The 27,500-nt window shown below is 37.1% G+C and overlaps 2 protein-coding genes across 3 annotated transcripts in view; both read right to left on the bottom strand.

Moving 5' to 3' along the window:
• Nucleotides 1-24,886, bottom strand: part of LOC306845117 (transmembrane protease serine 6-like) — a 26,292-nt gene extending 1,406 nt beyond the window's left edge. For both annotated transcript variants that reach the window (XR_013781967.1, XM_079377708.1), the window contains exons 1-18: nt 24,726-24,886; nt 23,369-23,498; nt 21,481-21,623; nt 20,749-20,816; nt 20,487-20,665; nt 20,351-20,392; nt 17,582-17,786; nt 17,368-17,504; nt 16,774-16,886; nt 12,789-12,898; nt 12,568-12,710; nt 9,912-10,010; nt 9,514-9,627; nt 9,123-9,239; nt 8,834-9,002; nt 7,376-7,647; nt 5,194-5,330; nt 1-826 (exon numbers count right to left, since the gene is read on the bottom strand). The exon at nt 1-826 is cut by the window's left edge. Coding sequence is in view for 1 of the 2 variants with exons in the window: in XM_079377708.1 (XP_079233834.1) it covers nt 665-826; nt 5,194-5,330; nt 7,376-7,647; nt 8,834-9,002; nt 9,123-9,239; nt 9,514-9,627; nt 9,912-10,010; nt 12,568-12,710; nt 12,789-12,898; nt 16,774-16,886; nt 17,368-17,504; nt 17,582-17,786; nt 20,351-20,392; nt 20,487-20,665; nt 20,749-20,816; nt 21,481-21,623; nt 23,369-23,498; nt 24,726-24,782 (2,397 nt within the window). In the remaining variant the exon portion in view is untranslated. The remainder of the gene's footprint in view (nt 827-5,193; nt 5,331-7,375; nt 7,648-8,833; nt 9,003-9,122; nt 9,240-9,513; nt 9,628-9,911; nt 10,011-12,567; nt 12,711-12,788; nt 12,899-16,773; nt 16,887-17,367; nt 17,505-17,581; nt 17,787-20,350; nt 20,393-20,486; nt 20,666-20,748; nt 20,817-21,480; nt 21,624-23,368; nt 23,499-24,725) is intronic.
• Nucleotides 24,887-26,611: 1,725 nt separating this feature from the next.
• The window catches only part of LOC306844934 (uncharacterized protein), a 9,875-nt gene continuing 8,986 nt past the window's right edge, over nt 26,612-27,500 (bottom strand). The window contains exon 10 of the mRNA XM_079377383.1: nt 26,612-27,500. This exon is cut by the window's right edge and continues 1,845 nt beyond it. The gene's annotated coding sequence lies outside the window, so the exon portion shown is untranslated.

The raw sequence follows: 27,500 nt of genomic DNA, 5'->3' as shown, positions 1-27,500 counted from the left end.
GACTGGTTTTCCTTTGCTAAAATAAGGAAACTTTGCTTCCTTTGCTCCTATAAACAAACGTTGGTTCTCACGAGACTAGCATATTCTCACCGGAGCTTACACTACACTGAGTCCTACTTCATCCAGTTAGCGGAAGCTAGAGATTAGTCAAGTCACTGTTATTTATATAGCAGATTGTGTCAAAGCAGCTTTATATTAAACAGGGAAATAGTGTGTTGAAATAGTGTGCCGTTCTCCCCTTTGCAGATGAAACCAGCAGTTTAATTCTAGGCTGCAGCACAGTCAGATTGTGCAGAGGACTCACCTGGTTCCCACTTTTTATTATGGATGGATGCACTTTCTTGTCTTCTTTTGGACTATTGAAAATAAAGCTTGGAAGAGCCAGGACGTTTCTAAATATAACTCTGATTGGATTCGTCTGAAAGAAGAAAGTCATATACACATAGGATGGCAAGAGGGTGAGTAAACTATAGACTTAATTTTCTTTCTTTTTTTGGGTGAACTATGCCTATAAAGGAGGATATATCTAGTCTAGCTAAACATTTTCCACATGTCTGACATCTTCATCAAACCTCATTTCCCATGAACCACAGAGACTGAACACTGGGGAACGGTTTGGGGAGGTTTTTTGTTTTTAATGGTCCCAGGTGAGCTCAGGTGTTTCTCAGGAGGAAATGAGGCGTTTGATCCAGCCGGTGAGTTTGGTGATTCGTGTGTAAACCCCATAATAGTCAGGCCTTCCGCAGCCTCTGCCCCAGCTCACCACACCGGCCAGAAACCAGCGTCCAGACGGCTCCTGACACACCAGCGGCCCGCCGGAGTCACCCTGACAGAGAGACACACGCGAGTAAATCAGCAGCTCATGCTTCATCACGCTTACAGCCAGTGCTGGGGGTAACACATTACAAGTAACAAAAGTTACGTAATCAGATTACTTTAAGCAACTAGTAAAGTAATGCATTATTTTTTAATTTAGAAGGAAATATCCAAGTTACTTTTTCGAATAAGTAACAGTTCCTGTGTTTCTGATGTATTGAGTGACAGCTCTGGTGTTGAGAGAAATCAGGAGTAAGTGCAGAGTGTTGTGTGTGAACATGATCTTACTGTAGTTCTAGACTAAATATCATCATGATCTTACTGTAGTTCTAGACTAAATATCTACATGATCTTACTGTAGTTCTAGACTAAATATCAACATGATCTTACTGTAGTTCTAGACTAAATATCAACATGATCTTACTGTAGTTCTAGACTAAATATCATCATGATCTTACTGTAGTTCTAGACTAAATATCTACATGATCTTACTGTAGTTCTAGACTAAATATCTACATGATCTTACTGTAGTTCTAGACTAAATATCTACATGATCTTACTGTAGTTCTAGACTAAATATCAACATGATCTTACTGTAGTTCTAGACTAAATATCTACATGATCTTACTGTAGTTCTAGACTAAATATCTACATGATCTTACTGTAGTTCTAGACTAAATATCAACATGATCTTACTGTAGTTCTAGACTAAATATCTACATGATCTTACTGTAGTTCTAGACTAAATATCTACATGATCTTACTGTAGTTCTAGACTAAATATCATCATGATCTTACTGTAGTTCTAGACTAAATATCATCATGACCTTACTGTAGGTCTAGACTAAATATCAACATGATCTTACTGTAGTTCTAGACTAAATATCTACATGATCTTACTGTAGTTCTAGACTAAATATCAACATGATCTTACTGTAGTTCTAGACTAAATATCAACATGATCTTACTGTAGTTCTAGACTAAATATCTACATGACCTTACTGTAGTTCTAGACTAAATATCAACATGATCTTACTGTAGTTCTAGACTAAATATCAACATGATCTTACTGTAGTTCTTTACTAAATATCTACATGATCTTACTGTAGTTCTAGACTAAATATGAACATGATCTTACTGTAGATCTAGACTAAATATCTACATGACCTTACTGTAGTTCTAGACTAAATATCAACATGATCTTACTGTAGTTCTAGACTAAATATCAACATGATCTTACTGTAGTTCTAGACTAAATATCTACATGATCTTACTGTAGTTCTAGACTAAATATCTACATGATCTTACTGTAGTTCTAGACTAAATATCATCATGATCTTACTGTAGTTCTAGACTAAATATCATCATGACCTTACTGTAGTTCTAGATTAAATATCTACATGATCTAACTGTAGTTCTAGACTAAATATCATCATGATCTTACTGTAGTTCTAGACTAAATATCTACATGATCTTACTGTAGTTCTAGACTAAATATCTACATGATCTTACTGTAGTTCTAGACTAAATATCTACATGATCTTACTGTAGTTCTAGACTAAATATCTACATGATCTTACTGTAGTTCTAGACTAAATATCTACATGATCTTACTGTAGTTCTAGACTAAATATCATCATGACCTTACTGTAGTTCTAGATTAAATATCTACATGATCTAACTGTAGTTCTAGACTAAATATCTACATGATCTTACTGTAGTTCTAGACTAAATATCTACATGATCTTACTGTAGTTCTAGACTAAATATCTACATGATCTTACTGTAGTTCTAGACTAAATATCAACATGATCTTACTGTAGTTCTAGACTAAATATCAACATGATCTTACTGTAGTTCTTTACTAAATATCTACATGATCTTATTGTAGTTCTAGACTAAATATCAACATGATCTTACTGTAGTTCTAGACTAAATATCATCATGATCTTACTGTAGTTCTAGACTAAATATCATCATGATCTTACTGTAGTTCTAGACTAAATATCATCATGACCTTACTGTAGTTCTAGATTAAATATCTACATGATCTTACTGTAGTTCTAGACTAAATATCAACATGATCTTACTGTAGTTCTAGACTAAATATCAACATGATCTTACTGTAGTTCTAGACTAAATATCAACATGATCTTACTGTAGATCTAGACTAAATATCAACATGATCTTACTGTAGTTCTAGACTAAATATCTACATGATCTTACTGTAGTTCTAGACTAAATATCAACATGATCTTACTGTAGTTCTTTACTAAATATCTACATGATCTTACTGTAGTTCTAGACTAAATATGAACATGATCTTACTGTAGTTCTAGACTAAATATCATCATGATCTTACTGTAGTTCTAGACTAAATATCATCATGACCTTACTGTAGTTCTAGATTAAATATCTACATGATCTAACTGTAGTTCTAGACTAAATATGAACATGATCTTACTGTAGATCTAGACTAAATATCTACATGACCTTACTGTAGTTCTAGACTAAATATCAACATGATCTTACTGTAGTTCTAGACTAAATATCAACATGATCTTACTGTAGTTCTAGACTAAATATCTACATGATCTTACTGTAGTTCTAGACTAAATATCTACATGATCTTACTGTAGTTCTAGACTAAATATCATCATGATCTTACTGTAGTTCTAGACTAAATATCATCATGACCTTACTGTAGTTCTAGATTAAATATCTACATGATCTAACTGTAGTTCTAGACTAAATATCATCATGATCTTACTGTAGTTCTAGACTAAATATCTACATGATCTTACTGTAGTTCTAGACTAAATATCTACATGATCTTACTGTAGTTCTAGACTAAATATCTACATGATCTTACTGTAGTTCTAGACTAAATATCTACATGATCTTACTGTAGTTCTAGACTAAATATCTACATGATCTTACTGTAGTTCTAGACTAAATATCATCATGACCTTACTGTAGTTCTAGATTAAATATCTACATGATCTAACTGTAGTTCTAGACTAAATATCTACATGATCTTACTGTAGTTCTAGACTAAATATCTACATGATCTTACTGTAGTTCTAGACTAAATATCTACATGATCTTACTGTAGTTCTAGACTAAATATCAACATGATCTTACTGTAGTTCTAGACTAAATATCAACATGATCTTACTGTAGTTCTTTACTAAATATCTACATGATCTTATTGTAGTTCTAGACTAAATATCAACATGATCTTACTGTAGTTCTAGACTAAATATCATCATGATCTTACTGTAGTTCTAGACTAAATATCATCATGATCTTACTGTAGTTCTAGACTAAATATCATCATGACCTTACTGTAGTTCTAGATTAAATATCTACATGATCTTACTGTAGTTCTAGACTAAATATCATCATGACCTTACTGTAGTTCTAGACTAAATATCTACATGATCTTACTGTAGTTCTAGACTAAATATCTACATGATCTTACTGTAGTTCTAGACTAAATATCAACATGATCTTACTGTAGTTCTAGACTAAATATCAACATGATCTTACTGTAGTTCTAGACTAAATATCAACATGATCTTACTGTAGTTCTAGACTAAATATCTACATGATCTTACTGTAGTTCTAGACTAAATATCTACATGATCTTACTGTAGTTCTAGACTAAATATCATCATGATCTTACTGTAGTTCTAGACTAAATATCAACATGATCTTACTGTAACATCTACAGTAAGATCATGTTGATATTTAGTTGATATGTATTTACAGTAAGATCATGTTGATATGTATTTACTCATCTCACCTGCACTAAAACACATTCAGTGTTCCTCAGAATCAATGAAAACAGTCAAATACAAACTCAGAATATTATACAAACCTGCAATAATTAAAAATGTTAAATAAGAGAAATACCATTTATGTATTTAATCCCATTTTATTAACTATTGTCTTTGCTGCTGATCTTCAATGATCCAATTCAATCATACTAATAATCATAAACGACACATTTGTGTTTGATTGTAGTTATTGAGAATAGTGTTGAACTTTCTTCTCCTGCGTCATATTCTTCATGTGATTAGTTTGAGTGGCGCCCTCTACTGTACAGACCTGAATCTACATTTCCTTCAGTCTGAAGCGGATTCACTTCACTTTTGGTGTGAAAGGGCTTCTACATTTATAAAAGAAGAACTTTTTATATTAAAAACAAAAAAGCAAGCCCTGCCCAGATTTAAAAAGTAACTAAAAAGTAATGTAACACATTACTTTCCATAAAAAGTAAAGTTTTTAGGGAGTAAAGCAATATAGTAATGCATTACATTTAAAAGTAACTTTCCCCAACACTGCTTATGGCACACGATCGTGACGGGTCACCTGACAGGAGTCCTTCCCTCCGCTGCGATACCCGGCGCAGATCATTCTGGGAGTGATCATGTAACCATAGGAACGCACACAGGCGTCTTCACTGACCAATCGCACGTCGACTTTCTGCAGAACATCACTGACCGCTCCTAATGGACACACGGATAAAGGAGAGATAAAGATTTAAACCTCTAATCATGTTTGATCTCCAGCGGCCAGTTGTTCAAAAAGTTTCATCTGGATCGTAATGATCTGGATTTGGATGTTTTGCTATCCAGAATCAGGTTACCCATTTTACTTTTGTGTCGGATCACCCTGATCCAGATAAACACTTTTTCAGATTTCCAAAAGAGACATGATGGGGGGGGGGGGGGGGGGCATGTTTTACATTCTAGTTTTGCATTGCATTTACACACATAACTACTTCTGACTGCTACATATCTGATGATTGTGTCAATGTACTTTACAATCAGTGAATAAAAACAAAACAAAAACAACTTTAAATCAAATATAATATTTGTGTTTGATATTGACAGCTGTTTGGGGATTTAGGGATATACTACATGTTACAAATGTTGTCATTTTTGGAACAGTTTTAAAGTTTTGTTAGATTTTTGTTCCTGAAATCCACCCTTCTGCTGGGATCAGAATAATCCAAAAAGTATCCCAATCTTACTAAAACATTATGAACACAAACTGAGGATTTAATCCAGATCAAAACAAAGATTAGGTTTTGTGATCTAATCCGAATTCAGAATTCTTTTTTTTTTCTTTTGAACAACCTAGTTGCAAGATTTGATCCAATCCGATGGCCAAAATCTGATCAGATTTCTTTTGAACAACTGGCCCCAGCGTCTCAAATTATTCCTCGAAGCCTTACTGAACCAGACACAAAAATCAAGACACATGGTGATTCCTCATACTGTAGTTTTGGTGGTTTAATGTTTTGTCACCCAGGGACACAAACTCACGGGTGAAAAAGGTGAAAGATGTGACCCATCGAAGGAAGGAATATCAGTGTAAGATGAGGGTTACAAACTCTACTGGTCTCAGGCCACAGTCACACTGTTGCTTTAATTAAATATATTCAACTATAATAACAACAACAACAATAACAAAAATGATAAACTCGCCACCTTATTTTTCAACATGGAACTTAGCCTTTTTTTGTGAATGTGTGAAACTTCCGGTTCATTAGCCGCTGGAGGGAAATAACGAGAGATACGACAAAGTGTTTTTTGCTCGTTTTCTGTAGCTGCTGTTTGAATAACTGAAGAAATGTAAGCATTATTAATTAGTAACTTACAATGTTTTGATTATATTGTCATCATGTGAAATACAAATTCAGTCATATTAAAAACGTTAGGCAGCTTTTAGCCTTACGCTAGAGTTGCTTCACTTTCTGGGAATGAAACAAAGTAAATAAATAATTAAATAAATTAGCACCATTATATAGTGTATCGGTCTCACAGGCTGACAATAAGATGATGTGACAACTAAGCATATTGTCCAACACTATAACAAAGTGCATTAAACAGCAAGCCGGTTAGCACTACGAACCAGAGTGTTCATAATTAAGATAATGCATTAAAATAATATGGTAGGACACACCAATTTGCAATATAAAATAGCAAAACGTGCTGTTATGTACAGCTAAAAATAGCTGGAAGCGGATGAGACCGAAAGCCAAACACATTAAATTTACAAATGTCTGTGCTGCTCTTAAACAAAAAATAAGGTGGCTACTATACTGCATGGTTGTCTTAATTTACTTGCTTTTAAATGTTAAATCATAGGGCTTTTATTTTGATGGGAAACCGCAGGGAGGCCTTAAAGGCTCCATTCTACTCAAATATAAATTAACTTTATCTATTTTCAAAATGCATGCTACAGATCTGTGCATGTTCTATTTCTATCTCTCTTTTTTAGCCTCGTAATTGTTAATCAAATTCTCCTAACTTTAAAACCTTTATGTATATATTAAGATTAGAGCACCCTCACTAATTTAAGAAGCACCCTCAGTGATTTGATTCTGGAGCCGGGCCTGCTGGAAGTGGACTTATCCTTTAAGTTTTCAGGGTCTGTGTGTATTTACTCACATGGTGCCAGATGTGTTAGTTTTGTGTCAGATTTGGAGTCCGAACTATCCATTTTAAAAGTGCACAAGTAAGAAGGGCTCATCAGTGAGTCATACCTCCCTCCCGCAGCGCGCCCCATCCCGTGACCCAGCACAGCACGTCCGGCTCCAGCTGGTGCGTCTGAGGCGGCAGACAGACCGGGTGAGCCAGAGTCCCTGACCACACCGGCCTCAGCAGACGCAGCAGAGCCACGTCATAGTCGTGCGTCTCGTCGTCGTAGTACTGATGCAGGTGGATGTGTGACACGCGGATGGCTTCCTCCGTCTGACTGTTACCATACAGACGCAGTTTGCCCAGATAGACGGTCCACACGGATGGAGAGAAGAACCTGCAGACGGACGCAACACAACGGCCTCGTTTACACTGCAGGTCTCGATGCCCAATTCTGATTTGTAGCCTATATGTGACCATGCACCACAAAACTAGTCAGAAGGGTCAATTTTTTTTAAAATTCAGTTGTATACATCATCTGAAAGCTGAATAAATAATCTTTCCATTGATGTATGGTTTGTTAGGATAGGACAATATTTGTCTGAGATACAACTATTAGAAAATCTGGAATCTGAGGGAGCAAAAAAATCTAAATATTGAGAAAATCTCCTTTAAAGTTGTTCAAATGAAGTTCTTAGCAATGCATATTACTAATCAAAAATGAAGTTTTGATATATTTATGGTAGGAAATGTACAAAATATCTTCATGGAACATGATCTTAACTTAATATCCTAATGTTTTTTTCATAAAAGAGAAATGTATAATTTTGATCCATACAATGTATTGTTGGCTATTGCTACAGATATACCAGTGCTACTCATGACTGCTGTTGTGCTGCAGGGACACATATCTGATTTTTTTTGACCGTCCATTTACACGTTCTTTTAATCGTGACCCGTATCCAACTCATGTGTTTACACTTGCCATTTCTCCTCCATGTTGTTGCATTGTTGTCATTTACCACCTCCCAGGGTTGCCAGGTTTTCCCAACAAAACCTTCCCATTTCTACTCAAAATTAGGCCAATCACTTTTTGAGGGGGGGTCCGGTAAAAAAGTAATTCCAGGGGCTAAATATCACGTTACTGGAGTCGCTTCAACCCACAGATATGAAAATTAACCCATGGAAACTGTGTTAAAGAAGCCCAATTCTGCAGGAGAACCACAGACTTGGCAACACTGAGTCCACACGTGCTTCCTCCTGAGAATAATATCACGTCACTGAAGTAACAAATTGTCGCAGTTTTCATGACGTACAGAACGCAATGCCGCAGAAAATCCGATCTGCCTGTTTACATGACAGTCGCATTGGCACATTTCTGATTTATATCTGATTTATTTCCACATATGAATGAGGCCAGAAACCGATCTCGAAATATCCGAATGCATGTGTTCTTTTCCTGTTTACACAGTCATAGAACACATCCGATCTGTGTCACATATGAGAAAAAAATCAGAATTGGGTCACATTGAACTGACAGTGTAAAGGAGACCATTGAGACACAGACAGATGCAGACGCTCACCCGTCGTCATAGAAGCAGTGAGCCGCAGACACCACCCACTGGGCGGAGACTAACGCCCCCCCACATATGTGCCGCCCACTGATCTGCAGACTGGCCTGCCATGGCCACTCCCCCTCCACGGCATCGGCCCCGCCCACCACACGACTGCTGAACGGCCTCAATCCACAGTCTGCAGAGAGAATCTGATCAAAACACACCCACACACACACACACACACACACACACACCCACACCCACACACACACACACACACAAACACACACACACTCACACACACACACGCTCTTACCACAGTATTTCTCGTCAGATTCATCGGGACAGTCCGTGATAAAGTCACATTCTGGGTTTGGCTTCTTCAGACACGTTCCATCTCCACATACATACGTCCTGTCAGAACACAGTACACCTGAACACACATACACACACACACACACACACACACACTCATTAATGGGTGAAACAAACCTATTCAAAAAACAAAAAAGTGTGTGTGTGTGTGTGTGTGTGTGTGTGTGTGTATGGGAGGGAGGGAGGGAGGGAGGTTGTACAGGTTTTGTACATTGTGGGGAACAAATGTCATAGAAAACAGGTTTATGAACATACTAAATATTGTTTTAATTAATATCTAAATATGCAGGTGTTTGTGTGAGGGTCAGAGGAGAGGATATATCTTCAGGTACCATGAGTGCAGTTTTCCTCGTCGCTGCTGTCGATGCAGTCTGGATGCTGGTCACACACTTTATAGGAGTCGACACACTGACTGTCCTCTGAGCACTGGAACTGAGCGATACACACTGCACACACACACACACACACACACACACCATTAATTACGATCGCTGGAGCTCTTCATGTTCGTTCTTGTTTCAGTAAGAAGGTTTTTCCGTACGCATCTTTTCTTTCGTGTTGCATGGTTTAGGTGACTCATGTACTGAGATATTCATGTCTCTCTGCCCACACTCAATTCTGATTACATTTTTCACTTCCTCACTTCCTTTCTTTAGAATTCGGTAGAAAATGTCATTTGCTATTAGTCATAAGAGTTTTCGAGCGTCATGTGGTAAAGACGGGGATTTACCACAGTTTCTCTCATCCAGTCCGTTGGGGCAGTCTGCGATTCCATCACACGCCGGCACACAGAGTCCATTAATGTGACAGAGCACCTGACCGGGACACGCTGACCACACACACACACACACACACACACACACAGAGTCATATGATGAGATGAAACAGAGAATCAAATTGTTCTTGCCTTCTTTACACATACAGTATGTGTCCCTGGAGCACAAAGGCAGTCATAAGTAGCACAGGCATATTTGAATCAATAACCAACAATACACTGAATGGGTCCTAAGCTGGTCCTGAGCAGGAGCTAGTTGCTTAGGACCAGCACATGACCAGCTTAAACCAGCTCAAACCAGCAGTCATGCTTCAAAACATACCTAACCAGCATATGCTGGTTTTTTCAACAGGGTTAATACTGTTTGTATTTCCAAACTAATATGTGTCCCTGCAGCACAAAAGCAGTCATCAGTAACACAGGTATATTTGTAGCAATAACCAACAATACATTGTAGGCATGCACTGTTTACTTTTCTGTATCATTGTTTAAATGTTGTTAAATGTACACTTTGTATGTATGTGTGCACTTTCAATGCGAGAGCAAAACGTTTGTTGTACAGCTGTGACAATAAAATACAATGACAATAAAATCTATTCTATTCTATTCTGTTCTATTCTATTCTATTCTATTCTATTCTATTCTATTCTATTGGTCGAATTTTCTTTTATACCAAAAATCATTAGGATATTAAGTAAAGATCATGTTCCATGAAGATATTTTGTAAATATCCTACCGTAAATATATAAAAACTTAATTTTTAATTAGTAATATGCATTGCTAAGAACTTCATTTGAACAACTTTAAAGGAGATTTTCTCAATATTTGGATTTTTTTGCTCCCTCAGATTCCAGATTTTCTAATAGTTGTATCTCAGCTAAATTCTATCCTAACAAATCATACATCAATGGAAAGCGTATTTATTCAGTTTGCATAAATCTCAATTTAAAAAAATGACCCTTATGACTGGTTTTGTGCTCCAGAGTCACGTATGAGAGGTTACACTACAATAAAAACATACTGCATTTTCAGAACTCAAACTAACTCTTCAGTTCAAAATATTAAATGATTAATTTCTACTCTTCTGAAACACCCAGATTTGAAATCAGGAGAATCGTGAGGACATGATTTCCCCTCGACACACTCCAAACAGTCGTCATCATCGTGTGAAATCAATTAGATTCTGAATAACTCGTGTCTGTCCATCAATAACAGGAGCCATGCTGCTGTTGGATAAAGAGGTTGAGTAAAAACTCTGCATTTAATGGTTTTAAAACACAAAGCGTATCATTGTGTGAGGGCTGTTAATAAAATCAGTACAGTGCTGTCAAATTTATTAATTTGCGATTAATCACATTCAAAATAAGTTTGTGTTTTCATAATACACTGTGTGTGTACTGTGTATATTTATTTATAAATACATACACATACATGTATATATTTAAGAAATATATGTAATATATACTTATATTTATATATATTATAAATCATATAAACAGCTATACAGCCGTACAGGGTAAAAAGCAATGGTCCTAGTACTGAGCCTTGCGGTACTCCATGCTGAACTTGTGATCAATAAGACACCTCTTCATTTACTGCTACTAATTAATAACAGTAAGATAAGTATGATTTGTTAAGATTGATTTCTTTCAATAGATTGGTGTGTATAGGGTCTAACACACATTTTGAAAAACACACACTTATAGTAAATGTGTGTTTTTCACTTAAAAATAAAGGTTCTCAATTGACATTGATGGTTCCATGAAACACTTTTAACATAAAAAAACATTTGCATAACAAAAAGGTTCTTTAACATAGAAAAAAAATGTTCTTTGGATTAATAAAATAAAGAAGGTTCTTTTAGTAACTGTTTACTGTATGGTTCTGTGGGGAACTAAAAATGGTTGTTCTGTGGTGTTACTGTGAAAATACCCTTTTGCAACCTGTATTGTTAGGTGGAATTGCTCAGATGTTGCTCTTTCTCCAGGTTTACTGTTTTACTGTCGTCATATTTCAAGAAATTTGTTAACAGTAATTTATATATAGATATTGTGATGTTGTTAAGAGGTTGCCACTAAGCATGAAAGTTGCAACCAAAATAAAAGTGTAACCGTTGTCAAACGAATGAGAAACAATGTCATTTCTTAAACCTACTTAAGCTGCAGCGAGTTTTGTAACACAATAAATAATAATAGTCCTTTTCGAAACTATAAACTGAAAATTAAGCAAAAGCAGTTTCCACACTGAAAGGGACTGTTGAGATTGTGTGGATGCGTTGTTTTAATCATATACGGCTCTGTCACAGCGCTTGCCATCTTGAGTATCAAAACACAACATGCTGTGAAGGAGGGCGTGGCTTCGGTGCAATTAAGTCAGCCAATCAGAGCAGTGGGCGTTGACTTCTGTTTCTGCGAGAGGAAACGCCCCTTTAAATTGAGTGTGTTTCACAGAGAGTAAAAAATACCATTTCTACAAACATTGGATCATTTTTTGGTGCAAATATAGTATAAACTAAGCTCAAGAAACATCTGAAACTGCATTTAATGACCCTTCAAACATGCACTCAGAAGAGTTAAATGCACAAAGGTAACGAGATGCGAGGTGTACTAACGATCGGACTGGTTAAAGATGCTGTAGTGAACCTGCAGGCCCGGGCCGGTGAGAGACACCTCAGACGTCAGGGACACGGTGACGGTGCTGGACACCAGGAAGATGCGCTCAGCGTACGACTGTAAACCACGCACTCCACACAGCCTGTGCACAAACACACTGCCGTCACACATACATACTCAATCACTCACAAACACTCACACACGGGTCTGATGGACTGACCTGCGGCTCTGGATGCTCCATCTGCCCTGTGTGCAGGTCTGACTGTAACTGGCGCGGCTCAGCTCGTATCCTTCAAAGGACAGAGTCAGACCGAACTCCACCGATGGCACCTGAACACACAGATACACAGACTTCAGTTCACTTACCGCTTCACATGCATACAGCTCTTGCATACTAAAAACTAGTTAAAAACGTCAGGAGACATTGGCCCGTATTTATCAAGCCTCTAAGAATTACTCTCAAGAACACTGCTAAGAATTGACCTAAGTTTAAAAAAATTCTTGCCTCAAAGCTGCGCTTAAAAGTTTGTTATCAAGCAGTCGTAATTTAAGTGTAAGTGTCAGTCTTGCAGAGGAGGGGGACTCGAGTCACATGACTTGACTCGAGTCGCAAATTCAAGGACTTGTGACTTGCTTGACTAAATAAAGAAAATGACTCGACTTGATTTGGACTTGAGATCCAGTGACTTAAGACTTGACTTGACCTTCATGACTCGGCAGAACTTGACTTTATAACAACTCTAATTATTATTATAAATCATTGCGACATAATTTGGTAAACAAAACGCAAGCCACTGAACCAGAGGCAGAAGTGATCCGAGTCTGTGCCGTTCGTGACACTGCATGAGCACAGGACCACAGCGCGCCAAATACAGGGAGCAAGAGCATCTCCCGAGATGTTTGGATTAACTCTTCAAAACTGTCTGCATTTGCAAAGCCTGGACGTCACCGCTTCATTAAGGAAAGGTATGTAAAATTGTTCGTTAGTTGAAAACAACATTGGTCTTAAAAGTCATCTTAGGCCTGTCATTAAATTAAAGTGATTATAAATTATTAATCTCGTGCTTGTAATTAACGACGTCAAACCTTAATCTCTCAAAACAGTGCAAGTATTCTCAAGTATCCCTCTTTTGTAAATCAATATATGGAATTGTACCACGGAAAAGATACATAAACATTAACAGCAGGCTTCTTTTTTTGAGTCATGATGACAATAGTTTTCGAGAACAATGTCGGCAATCATGCAAAGTGAAAGAAACAGTCCAAATAGGGTGTCTGTATCCAATGAAAATTTTGGGTCCATTTTATTTCTGATATAAGGGGTGATTTTAGTCTGCATATTATTTTAAATTGAATAGCATGTTTTGTTGCACACTGAAATACGGTAGCGTGCTCCCAGACTGAATCCCAGGCTTCCCTGGAGATATTTAGTGCAAAATCATTTTCAAATATCTTTATCTGTGTATTGTCTGTGTCTCCTAGGATGGTCAAACTCAATATAACATAAATATGAGATACATATTTTTATCTTGTATTTTTATCAATATTTTCTCAATTACAGACTTATCGGTATACAAAGTAATATTTTGCCTATTTTCAAAATGTTATATTTAAAACATTATTATTTAAAATGTATAATTAAAAAAGTTAATTTCTGAGGAAAAATGAATAAGGTCATGTGGCAAAAATATATTTGTTCCTGTTTGATACTGTGACTTGAGGCTTGAACATGTGTGACTTGCCCCCACCTCTGCAGTCTTGTCATGTAAATGTTCTTTACTCGTTTGATTAACTGCTCGTCGTCAAACATTTGAAGAACATTCTTCCTCTCCTGAAAGATTTGTGCACATCTCTGTCTCCTCAGCGCCATCACAAGCCCCTGCTGGCAACTCCTACCCACGTGAGAGACCTCTCCAGCTGTCTTAAATAACTGATTAAGTTAGAGTAACAGTGATTCTTAGCTTTGAGAAATGTGATAACTTGCTTTTATACTTAAGTTTGAAAGTAGGAGTAAATGTCATTCATTCTCAGCACTTGAGACTAAAATGGCACTTTGAGAAGCTTGATGAATACAGGTATAGACTGCATGAGTCAAATTAATTTAATGTGCTTTTGTGTTCGTTCAGAAAGCTTGAAGCGGCTGTCCAGATTCACTGCACTGTTAATTATTTTTCAATGTTGTAAATTAAAAGAAAGATTATTGGAGTACATTTTCAGATAATAAAAAAAAAGAATAATAACTTCAGTCTTTCTACTTCAAAATTTCATAAAATTTCTCTGTGAAAATCGTTATATGCTAATTAGCATTGCTAGAGACATGATCTACTGTTTGAGCTACAGGAAAGATGCATTTCAGCCCTTTAAGAAAATTAATAGTGTAAATTCTGACTTCATGTCGACTTTAAAGGGGTCATGAACTGAGAAACCCAAATTTCCTTCATCTTTGACATTTAAGAGGTCACTGTACTATAAAACATCCTGCAAGTTTCAAAACTTTCTCATTAGTATAACAACAGCTGAAGGCCTTCTGCCACAACATCAGCTTGTGGAATGTTCTACACTATGATGCAATATCGCACCGCAGGAACCTGTTCATAGAACCTGAACTAATTGTGGAACTACCCACTTTTTGTCGTGTTCGCACCGTAGGAACTAGGAACGGTTTTGGTTCCAGGAACTCCATTTCGAGGAACTAAATTAGCTCCTACTTCAGAGTAGGCTCTAAAACAGTTCTAGGAACTATCTGTGACGTAAGTGTACGCTGACTGGCTAAACACGAAAACGCCCTCACCGCCATGATTTAAAACACTGTGTAAACACTGTATCATACTGAGAGCATTATAAACGGCATTTACCTGAAGACTTCGTCTACAGCATTTTGTGCTTCTATCAGCCTCAATGAAATGTAGCACTGCAAATTGTCGCTGGAGATTCTTAGTCCTCCTTTCCGTTCTTTCAATCGCTTGACATATACGTCGAAATTCCATGTCCATTATTGTGAATCTCGCGAGACACAACAAAAACACAGCTCCGATCACAGCGTCCTCCATCCTCCTGTTGTTAACGTTGTTCTTCTTTGTTTACGTTTTTGAATGCCACGTACAAATGACGTCGCTGTCGACCAGATTACGTCACTTCCTAGTACCCACTGTCGGTGAGAATGCAACCCTGCAAATGGTACTGGAAAATAGTTTGCACAAAATTGTCCCAGTACTTTAGTACTGTACTTTTAGTTCTGGAACTAAAGCAGTGCGAAAGGCCCTAATGCCTGCTTCTACATCGCTGCCTGTTTAGCCCCGCCCACCGATTCTACATCGCTGCCTGTTTAGCCCCGCCCACCGATTCTACATCGCTGCCTGTTTAGCCCCGCCCACCGATTCTACATCACTGCCTGATTAGCCCCGCCCACCGATTCTACATCGCTGCCTGATTAGCCCCGCCCACCAATTCTACATCGCTGCCTGATTAGCCCCGCCCACCGATTCTACATCGCTGCCTGTTTAGCCCCGCCCACCGATTCTACATCACTGCCTGATTAGCCCCGCCCACCGATTCGCACATGTAGTGTTTACAAGTGAGGCTAACGCAGGTCTACGCAGAAACCTAACGATAAAGATGCTCCGAAGACAACAAGACGCTGTGTGGTGCCACGCGGTGGAAAAACAAAAAAAGCGTTTGTGTTGCCTTCCTTCTGATCACAATGTTACAAAAGAGTGGATGAACTTATTTTTAATGAAGATCCAGACCGTGTCAGTAAGAACTCATAAGTCCTTTGTTCACTTCATTTTATCGCAGATTCGTTTACAAAGGTTCAATTCGATGTGGGATTTTCAGAAAGATTGAAACTAAAAGATGATGCTGTGCGTCTATATTGGATCAGACAGTAATGTCTCAACACAAGTGTGAGTAACTGCTTTCATTACGTGATCACTATTGCTTGGTTTGTTATTACAGATCGTTTGATATGTATTGAGTATTTCTGCACAGCAGTAAATCACAGCAGCGTTTATCTGTGAAGGTTGTACCCTGTCAAACACAAGTGTTAGCCAATCACAGCAGTGGGTGTTTTCTTTTGTAACAATCTTGATAGCATTATAAGTGGACCTCAGAGAACAGTACAAAATAATTTAAAAAAGGCAATTCATGACGCCTATAAAGAGTGTGAGTCCAGGTAAATGCGCTGAATTGTCTGACGATAGTCTTACAGTGAAGATCCAGGTGCAGTTGGTGTCAGGAGGGTAATAACTGGGGTAGAAGGGCGTCCGTAAAATGCCCTGGATGCCGTCTATCTTCTCTAACACAACACTGTAGGAACAATCTGTAACACAAAAACACAACTGCAGGGTCGCTTAACAACACTCCAGACAAAACAATTACAGTGACGTAATGAAATCTCTATTTAATCTGCATCACTTCTACACTGCAAGAAAAAAATCTGTAGAAAAATGGAAAGTGGACAGGTTTACAGACATTTCCTTTATCCCCCAAACACAACAAAATGCAATGCAAAATTCAAAATAAAAATAGCTGCAAAAAATATGGAATATTATGCAAAATACAGAAATAAAAATACAAATAAATAACAAATAAAATTATTAAAATTTCAATAAAAAACATAAATAAAACAAAAATAAAAAAAAACTGAAATACTATGGAATATTACAAAAAATACAGAAAAAATAATACAATCAAAATAAATAAGGAATAAAATGTCAAAATTTAAATAAAATAAAAAAATCTAAAAACTAATAAAAAATACAGAAATATTGAACTGTAAATATTCATTGGTGATGGATTACCCTGGTCCGGCCAGGCTCGCGCGCTCAGTGAAAACGGATCCTTGTAATTGTACAGACCCTGTTTCCAAACCACCGTCATCCAGTCTGCAGACGACAGCAGCTGCACCGTCTGCTCATACCGACTGCAGCCGTACAGCCTGAGACAGACGAGACACTCGATCAGAAACTGTGTTACACACTCAGGATCAGAACCAGAGATGAGTACGAGTCTCACGAGGTGATGAGACGAGAGTCTGTCGGCGTGACCGAGTCGTAGATGATCAGACGGTCGCGACACTCGCTCAGGAGCCACTCGACGCTGAGCTCCAGCCGGGAGCCCGCAGGGGCCCTCAGGTGCCACAGACACGATGAGCGCTGCGTGTTGGGCCCCTCCAGAACCACCGGCTCCGCCGAGACCAGAGCCGTGTAGCGATAGCAGTCTGTGAGGAGACAGAGGCTTAAAATACTATAGTAATTTATACTACAGTGTTTTTGAACCATGCTAGAGTAAAGTACTTGAATTAGTTTGTTGTGGTAATTCTATAGATACTGTGGTAATATAACAACTATAGTAATATAAACAAATGACTTTACCCAATAATGTACTACGTGTTATCTTAAAGATCTTAAAGAATAGCAGAGTCCACACCACAGCTATAAGGATTAAGGCACAGAGAAACGGTGTGAACGGCCCTTAAGTGGTGCTTTATTCCTTTTGTAATCCAAGCGAGAGGACATGTAAACATTTGATCAAAACTGAAAACCGAAACTGGAAAGTGCTAAACGTAAAAGTAACGTAATGAAGTATGTCACGCAGAACGAGCTGTTCCTCCAGATGAATATGAAAGTGAATATGATGAATATGAATATAGTGTCCAGTCATTCTAAAATTCAGCTTTCACTCAGCGTCTGTGAAGTGGAGCAGGACAACGTTTAAGACTCTCATCCACAGACGACTTTAACTGCTTTCTAAAGTAAGCAGCACAGCACAACAGTTCATGTGCTGGTCGTCACCTAATTAGGGCCTGAAGTAGATAAATATCAAGTGCACTTTTTAAAACAGTATGCGACAATAGAGGCAAACTCTGTATATTCATGCAGTGTGTGCGCATGTCAAAAGATTAAATCCGATCAGAAGCTTGTGACATATAAACATGCATATCAACCCGATCACTTTATTTAGGGTTCATGTAAACACTACGTTCGGATTCGTCAAACAGAATGAATTCATTCCGATGGAAGCAAAAAGTGCCATGTAAACGTAGCTTGTGATGGTCGTGTGCACAGGCAAAATATTAAAATTGGTAGAGCACGGCGGGATTAGTTCACCCAAAAAATGAAAATGTGCTGAAAATGTTCTCAATCCTCAGGCCATCAGAGATGTAGATGAGTGTGTTTCTTCATCAGATCTGGAGGAATGTGTCTCTGCATCAGTGTCTCAGCAATGGATGCTCTGCAGTGAATGGGTGCCGTCAGAATGAGAGTCCAAATAGCTCTTTGTCCAAACAACAAATCCAGCATTAAGATGTTTTTAACTAAAATACGAGTCCATAATCAATAATAACGCTTCCTCCAGTGAAAAAGTGCATCTGCTGTTGTCTCTCACATCAAAATCCAGCCACATATTAGTTTAGAGCTGTTTTGGCATCTGAGCAGATTTCTCTCCTGATTCAGACCAGAACACTTTATCACTGGAGGAAGAGTTATTATGGATTATAGACTCGTATTTGAGTTAAAAACATCTTAATGCTGGATGTGTTTCAGCTTTTGTCTTCTCCAGATGTTAACTGATGGACTGGAGTGGTGTGGATTATTGTGATGTTTTTATCAGCTGTTTGGACTCTCATTCTGACGGCACCCATTCACTGCAGAGCATCCATTGCTGAGACACTGATGCAGAGACACATTTCTCCAGATCTGATGAAGAAACACACTCATCTGGTGTTTTTGTGGTTTTTAGTGATGCATGAAGTCAATTTACTTCACAGAAAATCACATTAACTATCAACATCATCCACTTACTCACCACATAACAAACACAATCCTGTCTTCATCTTCAGCATTACATCTATTGATCTGGCATCCCAAACCCAACAAATCAAATGTTCTGATTGTAAAGTAAATGACACCTGATGTAAATTTTGTAATTTTATAAATGACATTCAGACATTTTCAAATATGAATAAATACTGTTTGGTGATTTCCCTGTTGAAAAAAACAGCATATGCTGGTTAGGTATGTTTTTAAGCATGACTGCTGGTCCTAAACTGGTCCTGAGCTTAAGCTTAGGGTTAGTTGCTTAGCATATGACCAGCTAAGAACCAGCTTAAACCAGCTCAAACCAGCAGTCATGCTTCAAAACATACTTTACCAGCATATGCTGTTTTTTTCAACAGGGTTAATACTGTTTATATTTCAAAACTATTATGTGACCCTGCAGCACAGTGCTCGAGAATGAAAGCAAAAGTGATGAAAGAGAGCAAGTAAGTGAAGACGGTACAGATGTTATTTCATCTTACCTGCGGAATCCAGTAAAAGAAAGCTGTCAACATAACTCATATAAGCAAGCACTACATTGTTTATATTTCATATATCTCATATGTGACCCTGTAAACAGTATTATACCAAAAATCACTAGGATATTAAGTAAAGATCATGTTCCATGCAGATATTTAGTAAATCTCCTACCGTAAATATATCTAAACTTCATTTTTGATTAGTAATATGCATTGCTAAGAACTTCATTTGAACAACTTTAAAGGAGATTTTCTCAATATTTGGATTTTTTTGCCCCCTCAGATTCCAGATTTTCTAATAGTTGTATCTCAGACAAATATTGTCCTATCATAACAAACCATTAGGACTGGTTTTGTGGTCCAGGGTCACATATAAAGGATGTGATCAAAATGCACAAAATTTAATTAAACCTTGGAATTATTGTTAAAAAGAAAGAGAAAGAAAGAAATAAAGACAGAAAGAAAGAAACAAACAAACAAAATCATACCAAATGTAGCTTGAAAAAGATCTATAACTTTGGGGTTGGTTTCTGGAAAGTAAAAAACACAAATCTACATAAAGCAGCAAAAACAAGTGAATAAAAACCCAACAGACGTCGTGACTGTGGACCGGAGGAGTGTTACCAGTGAAGCTGAGCGAGGGCAGCAGCAGATGGAAACCCTCGTATCGGCTGATCTGAGCGTCGCTGAAGCGCTGCAGCTCTCTGAACACGCTCTCGTTCAGTCGCTGGACGCTCACCGTCTCCACACGACTGCTGGGAACCCACAGACGCAGCCAGAGATGAGCCACAACACTGCCGTTCCTACAGGAACACCAGAGGAACACTGAAGATGCTGCAGATCTCAGCTCATGAAACACAGACGCACGGAGAGCGGCGCTCCTCACCCGAACGCAAACACCGCGCTGGAGTTGAAGTATCTGGACAGGTCTGTGGACTTCAGCAGCTTCTCCACCTGTCAGAGACATCCAATAATGAAAATGTGCTGTAGCTATAGCTGTGTCCAGCTGTGCATTTAAACTCACCAGCTCCAGAATTTCTCTCTAAAAATCATCAAAGCCATAAAACATTTACATTACTAGAAATAAAATAAACATTAATTGAAATAAAATATAAAACTTATAAGAAACTAAAATATAAACATAAAAATAAAATTATAAAAATTTAAATATATATAATTTATATAATATAAATATATATAAGTATATGCAGAATATTATTTATATAATATATACTTGTTATAAAAAAATTAATCTAGTTGCCAAATCAACATTTCTCATTTTCTTTTAGTTTAACTTGATGTACTAAAATAAATAAAATTAAAATGGAAATAAAAATTAATAAAACCTATATAGACATATTTTTAAAAACCTGTTTAACCACACACACACACACACACATATATATATGTATATATAAAATCCTGTTACTCACATACATATATATTGTTCATGTATTTACCTATTATGACATGATAACTGTGTTCTAGTGCAAAACAGCTAGTTAGAGTTAACTGTATAGAGTTAGAGTTAACCGTATGGGTGGTGTGCCAGCTTGACCAGACTAAAGCGCGCTGGTTTTGCTGATGTTTTCAACAGGACTGTGATGCTCAGACTCACCATGTTCTGCACAGACGCAGCCGCCGCTCTGAACTCTGAGCTCTCATGACTGGACAGACTGACCGAGAAGTTCAGATTCAGTATAGAAACACTGGCTGTGTACTGCTGGACCAGCCGCGGCTCCAGAACCCACACCCTATACTCTACACACACACACACACACACACACACATGTTGTGTTTACATGTTTCATGTGTTCATCCCATAGGCGTAATGGTTTTTATACTGTACAAACTGTGTGTGCTATTGCCCTACACCAACACTTAGCCCTCACAGGAGACTTTGTGCATTTTTAGATTTTAGATCCTGCTTTTGTGGGGAGGGTAGGGGTGTTAAACAATAATATTTTTGTTTTGCTTAGTTTTTTTCGCATAGGTTTTTAACATTCTAAAAGCTCTCTATTAAAAAAAATTATAGGTAGTATTTTCACTTACACAATTTAGCAAAATCAGACAATATTGTGTCTAATGTATATACCACAATATTAACTTCTTATTATTGAATTGTTGTAAATAAATATCACATTTGCAACTGGTCAGTGTTCACAAAAATGCTGGGAAATCACTTCATGTAGCCCTACACGAGTGATTACTGATAAACTGTCTGAAAAAAAGTCAAAAAAAGCGCCAATGGCCAATCAGAGGCGTTCAGATTAGTCATCACTGAAACTACGGATGCACAATATTGCATTTTGCCGATATTTTTCCTTTGGAAACAACACCAAGTCTCTCAGGTGCAGAAATTATAAGCAAAATATTTTTGATTTTGGTTAGTTTTTAACAAGCACTTATTTGTTAGAATTAAATAAAAAATAATGAAGGTTTTTTGAAAGTACATTGAAGCTTTGAAAATAACTATAAATAAACTATATATCAATCGCTGCATTTTCCCCCAGAAAGATGTAGTGTTAACCCTAATATCATATTTTAAGATTTAACATCTGTAGATGGTCTAAAGCAAAAGTTGTAAAAATTCTGAAAATCTTTTAGAGCTTATGATTTGTTTAAAAAATAAAACATATTACACATTATTGAATAAATCAGAATACATAAAATTATTTAATTCTGTAGGTGCTTTCACAGATTAAAAGCAGCGAATCTAATCATCATTCAGACAAAATAATCGCTAGCACACACGTGAGTTAACATATTCCTCTGATCGGCAAGACATATCGGCATAATTTTCATATCGGGCAGATGCCGATATTTACATTTAAAGCCGTTATCAGTCCGATAATATTGTGCATCCCTAGCTGACTTCTGTTCAGTGCGCGCGTATGCTGAATGACTTCTGACTGAAACTCACAAATTATCTCATCATAAGCAACAGAGTGCAGATGTATGAATTAGGCAAGTAAGAGATTAATTTATCATACAGTATATGGACAGCTTCATTGATTATAACAGTAATTTGAATGCTTAAACTGGCTATACTGAAGTCAGTGATAATATTCTTTCATGTGAACCTCATGATGTGTGTAGTTTATGCATTACACCAACATAGTCTACTTTTTAGCCTTTTTAAGCCTGAAAGTTGGTTCACACTCTGCCTATATGTAGATATTTAATTCTTCTTTGCTTAATGATTGTTTGGTACACCAAATTAACTGATATTGAATAAGCCATTGTCTTAAAACGGAAGAACAGTCACTGGGTTATTAGGTATTTTGAGCGATAAAGAGGACAAGACGACAAAAAGAAAACGAATCATATTTAATTTAACACACCCAAAAATAAAAAAATGACAAGAGATTAAAAGAAACGTGCTAAGTTTGCTATTACATAGATTTTTGTGGAGAAATATGCTGTTTTTAAAAATGTATTTATTATTTATGTATTTTTAATAAGTTTTAGTTTGACACTGAATGCATGTGTGACTCTTTCCTCACCCAGAAAGTACCAGAGAAGAGATGAAGATCCTGCCAAGACGAGGATGATGATGGTGAAGATGAGGCCAATCAGATATTTCGGGCAGATCCTTCTCCTTTTCTGTGTCTGATCCGGATCGACGCGAGGAATCTGTGGAGAAACGCAAACCACAGAAACACTGATCTTTCACAGTAATATTTCACAGTAATATCTCGCAGTAATATCTCGCAGTAATATCTCACAGTAATATTTCACAGTAATATCTCGCAGTAATATCTCACAGTAATATCTCGCAGTAATATCTCGCAGTAATATCTCGCAGTAATATCTCACAGTAATATCTCGCAGTAATATCTCGCAGTAATATTTCACAGTAATATCTCGCAGTAATATCTCACAGTAATATCTCGCAGTAATATCTCGCAGTAATATCTCGCAGTAATATCTCACAGTAATATCTCACAGTAATCTTTCACAGTAATCTTTGGCAGTAATCTTTCACGGTAATATCTCGCAGTAATATTTCACAGTAATATCTCGCAGTAATATCTCACAGTAATCTTTCACAGTAATATTTCACAGTAATATCTCGCAGTAATATCTCACAGTAATATTTCACAGTAATATCTCGCAGTAATATCTCGCAGTAATATTTCACAGTAATATCTCGCAGTAATATCTCACAGTAATATTTCACAGTAATCTTTCACAGTAATCTTTCACAGTAATCTTTCACAGTAATATCTCGCAGTAATATCTCACAGTAATATTTCACAGTAATATCTCGCAGTAATATTTCACAGTAATATCTCGCAGTAATATCTCGCAGTAATATCTCGCAGTAATATCTCGCAGTAATATTTCACAGTAATATCTCACAGTAATATCTCACAGTAATATCTCGCAGTAATATCTCGCAGTAATATCTCACAGTAATATCTCGCAGTAATATCTCGCAGTAATATCTCGCAGTAATATCTCACAGTAATATCTCACAGTAATATCTCACAGTAATCTTTCACAGTAATCTTTGGCAGTAATCTTTCACGGTAATATCTCGCAGTAATATTTCACAGTAATATCTCGCAGTAATATCTCACAGTAATATTTCACAGTAATATCTCGCAGTAATATCTCACAGTAATATCTCGCAGTAATATCTCACAGTAATATTTCACAGTAATCTTTCACAGTAATCTTTCACAGTAATCTTTCACAGTAATATCTCACAGTAATATTTCACAGTAATCTTTCACAGTAATCTTTCACAGTAATATCTCACAGTAATATCTCACAGTAATCTTTGACAGTAATATCTCGCAGTTGTTGTTGTGCAATGCTCGCTTTATTCTTTAATCAAACACAGCGCTCTCTCACAGTGTCGGTGTCGGTGTCTCGATTAGGATCCGATCCGAATCCGTTCCCGAGCTCCATCACGAACCGAACCGAGCCGTTATCTGGCGCTCATCCTCGGCTCTCGGTCCCGGTTCTGCAGGTTCTTACCAGGATCCAGGTGGCTCACATGTTCTGAGGGAATCGCTCGGTGAGTCGCAGTGTTTGTCCGTCCAAAGTCCGCCGCGGATCAATAACCGGCTCTGCTGGTCTGAGGACAGTCCGAGGACAGCCTCGCTTTGCATTGCTTTGATTGTGTGAGAATACGAATAACGGGTCCCTCAACAACAGTTAACACCCAGCAACGCGCGCTCACCTGCGCGACGCCCGTGACGTCACTCCGTCGGGTCTCACCTGTGCGCGGCTGACGCTCCTCTGAGACACGATCAACATACGGCCCTTCCCCGTCTCATTTGCGTATTATCTTGGACCGAAGTAAAATTACGTGTTCAAGTGTTAGGCTACATTTTGCCACTTAAGTTCATGCATTTTAATACACGTTCCGCATCTTCTAATACAGCAAGGACTGGACTTGGGGACAGACCAGGCACAGCATCCCCATGATGAACAAAAAGACACAAACATTTAAATAAAATAAAAATGTTGTTTATGTTTATAGTAAAAATACATCTGCGGTTCATTGTTATTTTACACTTATGATTAATCACCTATTATTATTATCGGTGTATTTCCATTACCACAAATCAGCATGTTCCTAAAGTATGTAGTATGGATAGGACATTAATCTAACCATTGTGTCCCTGGAGCACAAACCCAGTCAGAAGGGTCAATTTTGTGAAATTGAGATTAATACATCATCTGAAAACTGAATAAATAATCTCTCCATTGATGTATGGTTTGTTATGATAGGACAATATTTGTCTGAGATACAACTATTTGAAAATCTGGAATCTGAGGGAGCAAAAAAATCTAAATATTGAGAAAATCTCCTTTAAAGTTGTTCAAATGAAGTTCTTAGCAATGCATATTACTAGTCTAGAGATTGTCAATTTGATTTCAGATACTATTTAAACTAAACTGAGCTAGACAATGACATCTCTGAATTCAATAATGAAATGCCTTTAACTGAAAATTGAGTGTTTAATCTTATTATTATACATTACTGACACTCTATCCTCCAATCTGATACTGTTAAGTGCTTTGACACAATCTGTATTGTTAAAAGAACTATATAGATAAAGATGACTTGACTTGACTTAATCAAAAATGAAGTTTTGATATATTTACGGTAGGAAATGTACAAAATATCTTCAGAGAACATGATCTTTACTTAATATCCTAATGATTTTTGTCATAAAAGAGAAATGTATAATTTTGATCCATACAATGTATTGTTGTCTATTGATATAAATATACCTGTGTTACTGATGACTGCTTTTGTGCTGCAGGGACACATTTGGATCAAACAGTTCCATGAGATGTATTTGACTACAATTTAAAACAGTACTTCTGAAATCATGAATTTTGACATTTTATAGGACAGCATTTTTCTTCAACCAGTTCACTGTCCTTGATATAATAAACACTGATGCATTTCTGAGGATCCATTGATCGACGGGCATTCAAACAGAGAAGATTCAAGTTGTGGTGAATCATTCCTAGAAATGACAGAAATTGCTGAAGTTTCTCCGAGAACACAACAGCCCCTCAAACAGACCTGCAGGTGTCTAATAGGAATGATGTAAAGTTATGACAGACGGGGCAAAGGAAAGGAAACACATGCAGACGTGTTTTATCTGCCAATGAAAGAAAAACATACAGGAACTGCAACTTTTTCATTTCAAAACTATTTTAAACAAAAATGTATTCAGCATTCATCAATAAAGTGCAACACCATCAAATTAATTTTTCACCATATTTATTTTGGATTTATATTTCTGTTTTGCAACAAAGACTTTTTTATTAAACACATTTCTTGCCATTCCCTATATAGTACCTGACACACAGCGATGAAACAACAATACTTTTATACTATAACATTACCATTCTCATTCAAAACAATGCTGTTGAAAGTCCATCAAAAAAACAAGCTTTTGGAACAGCATTACTCGATCTAACTGACCCATACTAACCTGGAGTCAACCAGCTAAGCAGAAAAAGAGCGCAAGCATGCTTTAATATAGGCCTATTATTTAGCAGCAAATTGCAATCGTTGAGAACTACTGGCTTCTCTTACATTCATCAAAACAGCAGACATCATCATTTTAACATACATTTGAATGCAAAAATACAAGATACATGATGAAATGGCATACAAATAAAAACAATAAACAAACAAAATAACAATAACCGTGATAAGTGTGAGCCACTCAAAAGAACGTTTCACTTCTGCTTTTGTGTTTCTGCCTCATGTTAGCCTTACTGTCCCTGCAGCCAGGCATCTTATAAATAGAAATGATATATTATGAAAACATTCAGGGCGTAGAATAGCCTATTATAATTCGTCTCATCTGAAACTATTAATTTTCTAAACAGCTAGATTTCCTTTGTCGTACCATGTAAACTGAAAGGTAGAATTTTAGTGAAAAGAAACAGGGAACTGTCCTTTGTGCTTCACCTGGTTTCGTCCGCAGATCCGGCATTCATTCTGCATCTGCGTCACACAAACCACCTGAGATCACTGTCCTGCACATACATCAGCACACAGAAGCAGATCCGCTCGCATCAACTCGTTAGTCATGCAGCAACCAGAGAAACCCATAGTAAACATCAAGACTTTGAGTAATAAACAGGAAAAAA

This window comes from Barbus barbus (genome assembly GCF_936440315.1).
Source record: "Barbus barbus genome assembly, chromosome: 25".
NCBI lineage: Eukaryota > Metazoa > Chordata > Actinopteri > Cypriniformes > Cyprinidae > Barbus > Barbus barbus.
Note: the sequence above shows the minus strand (reverse complement) of the source record. Positions and strands in the feature narration are given on the sequence as shown.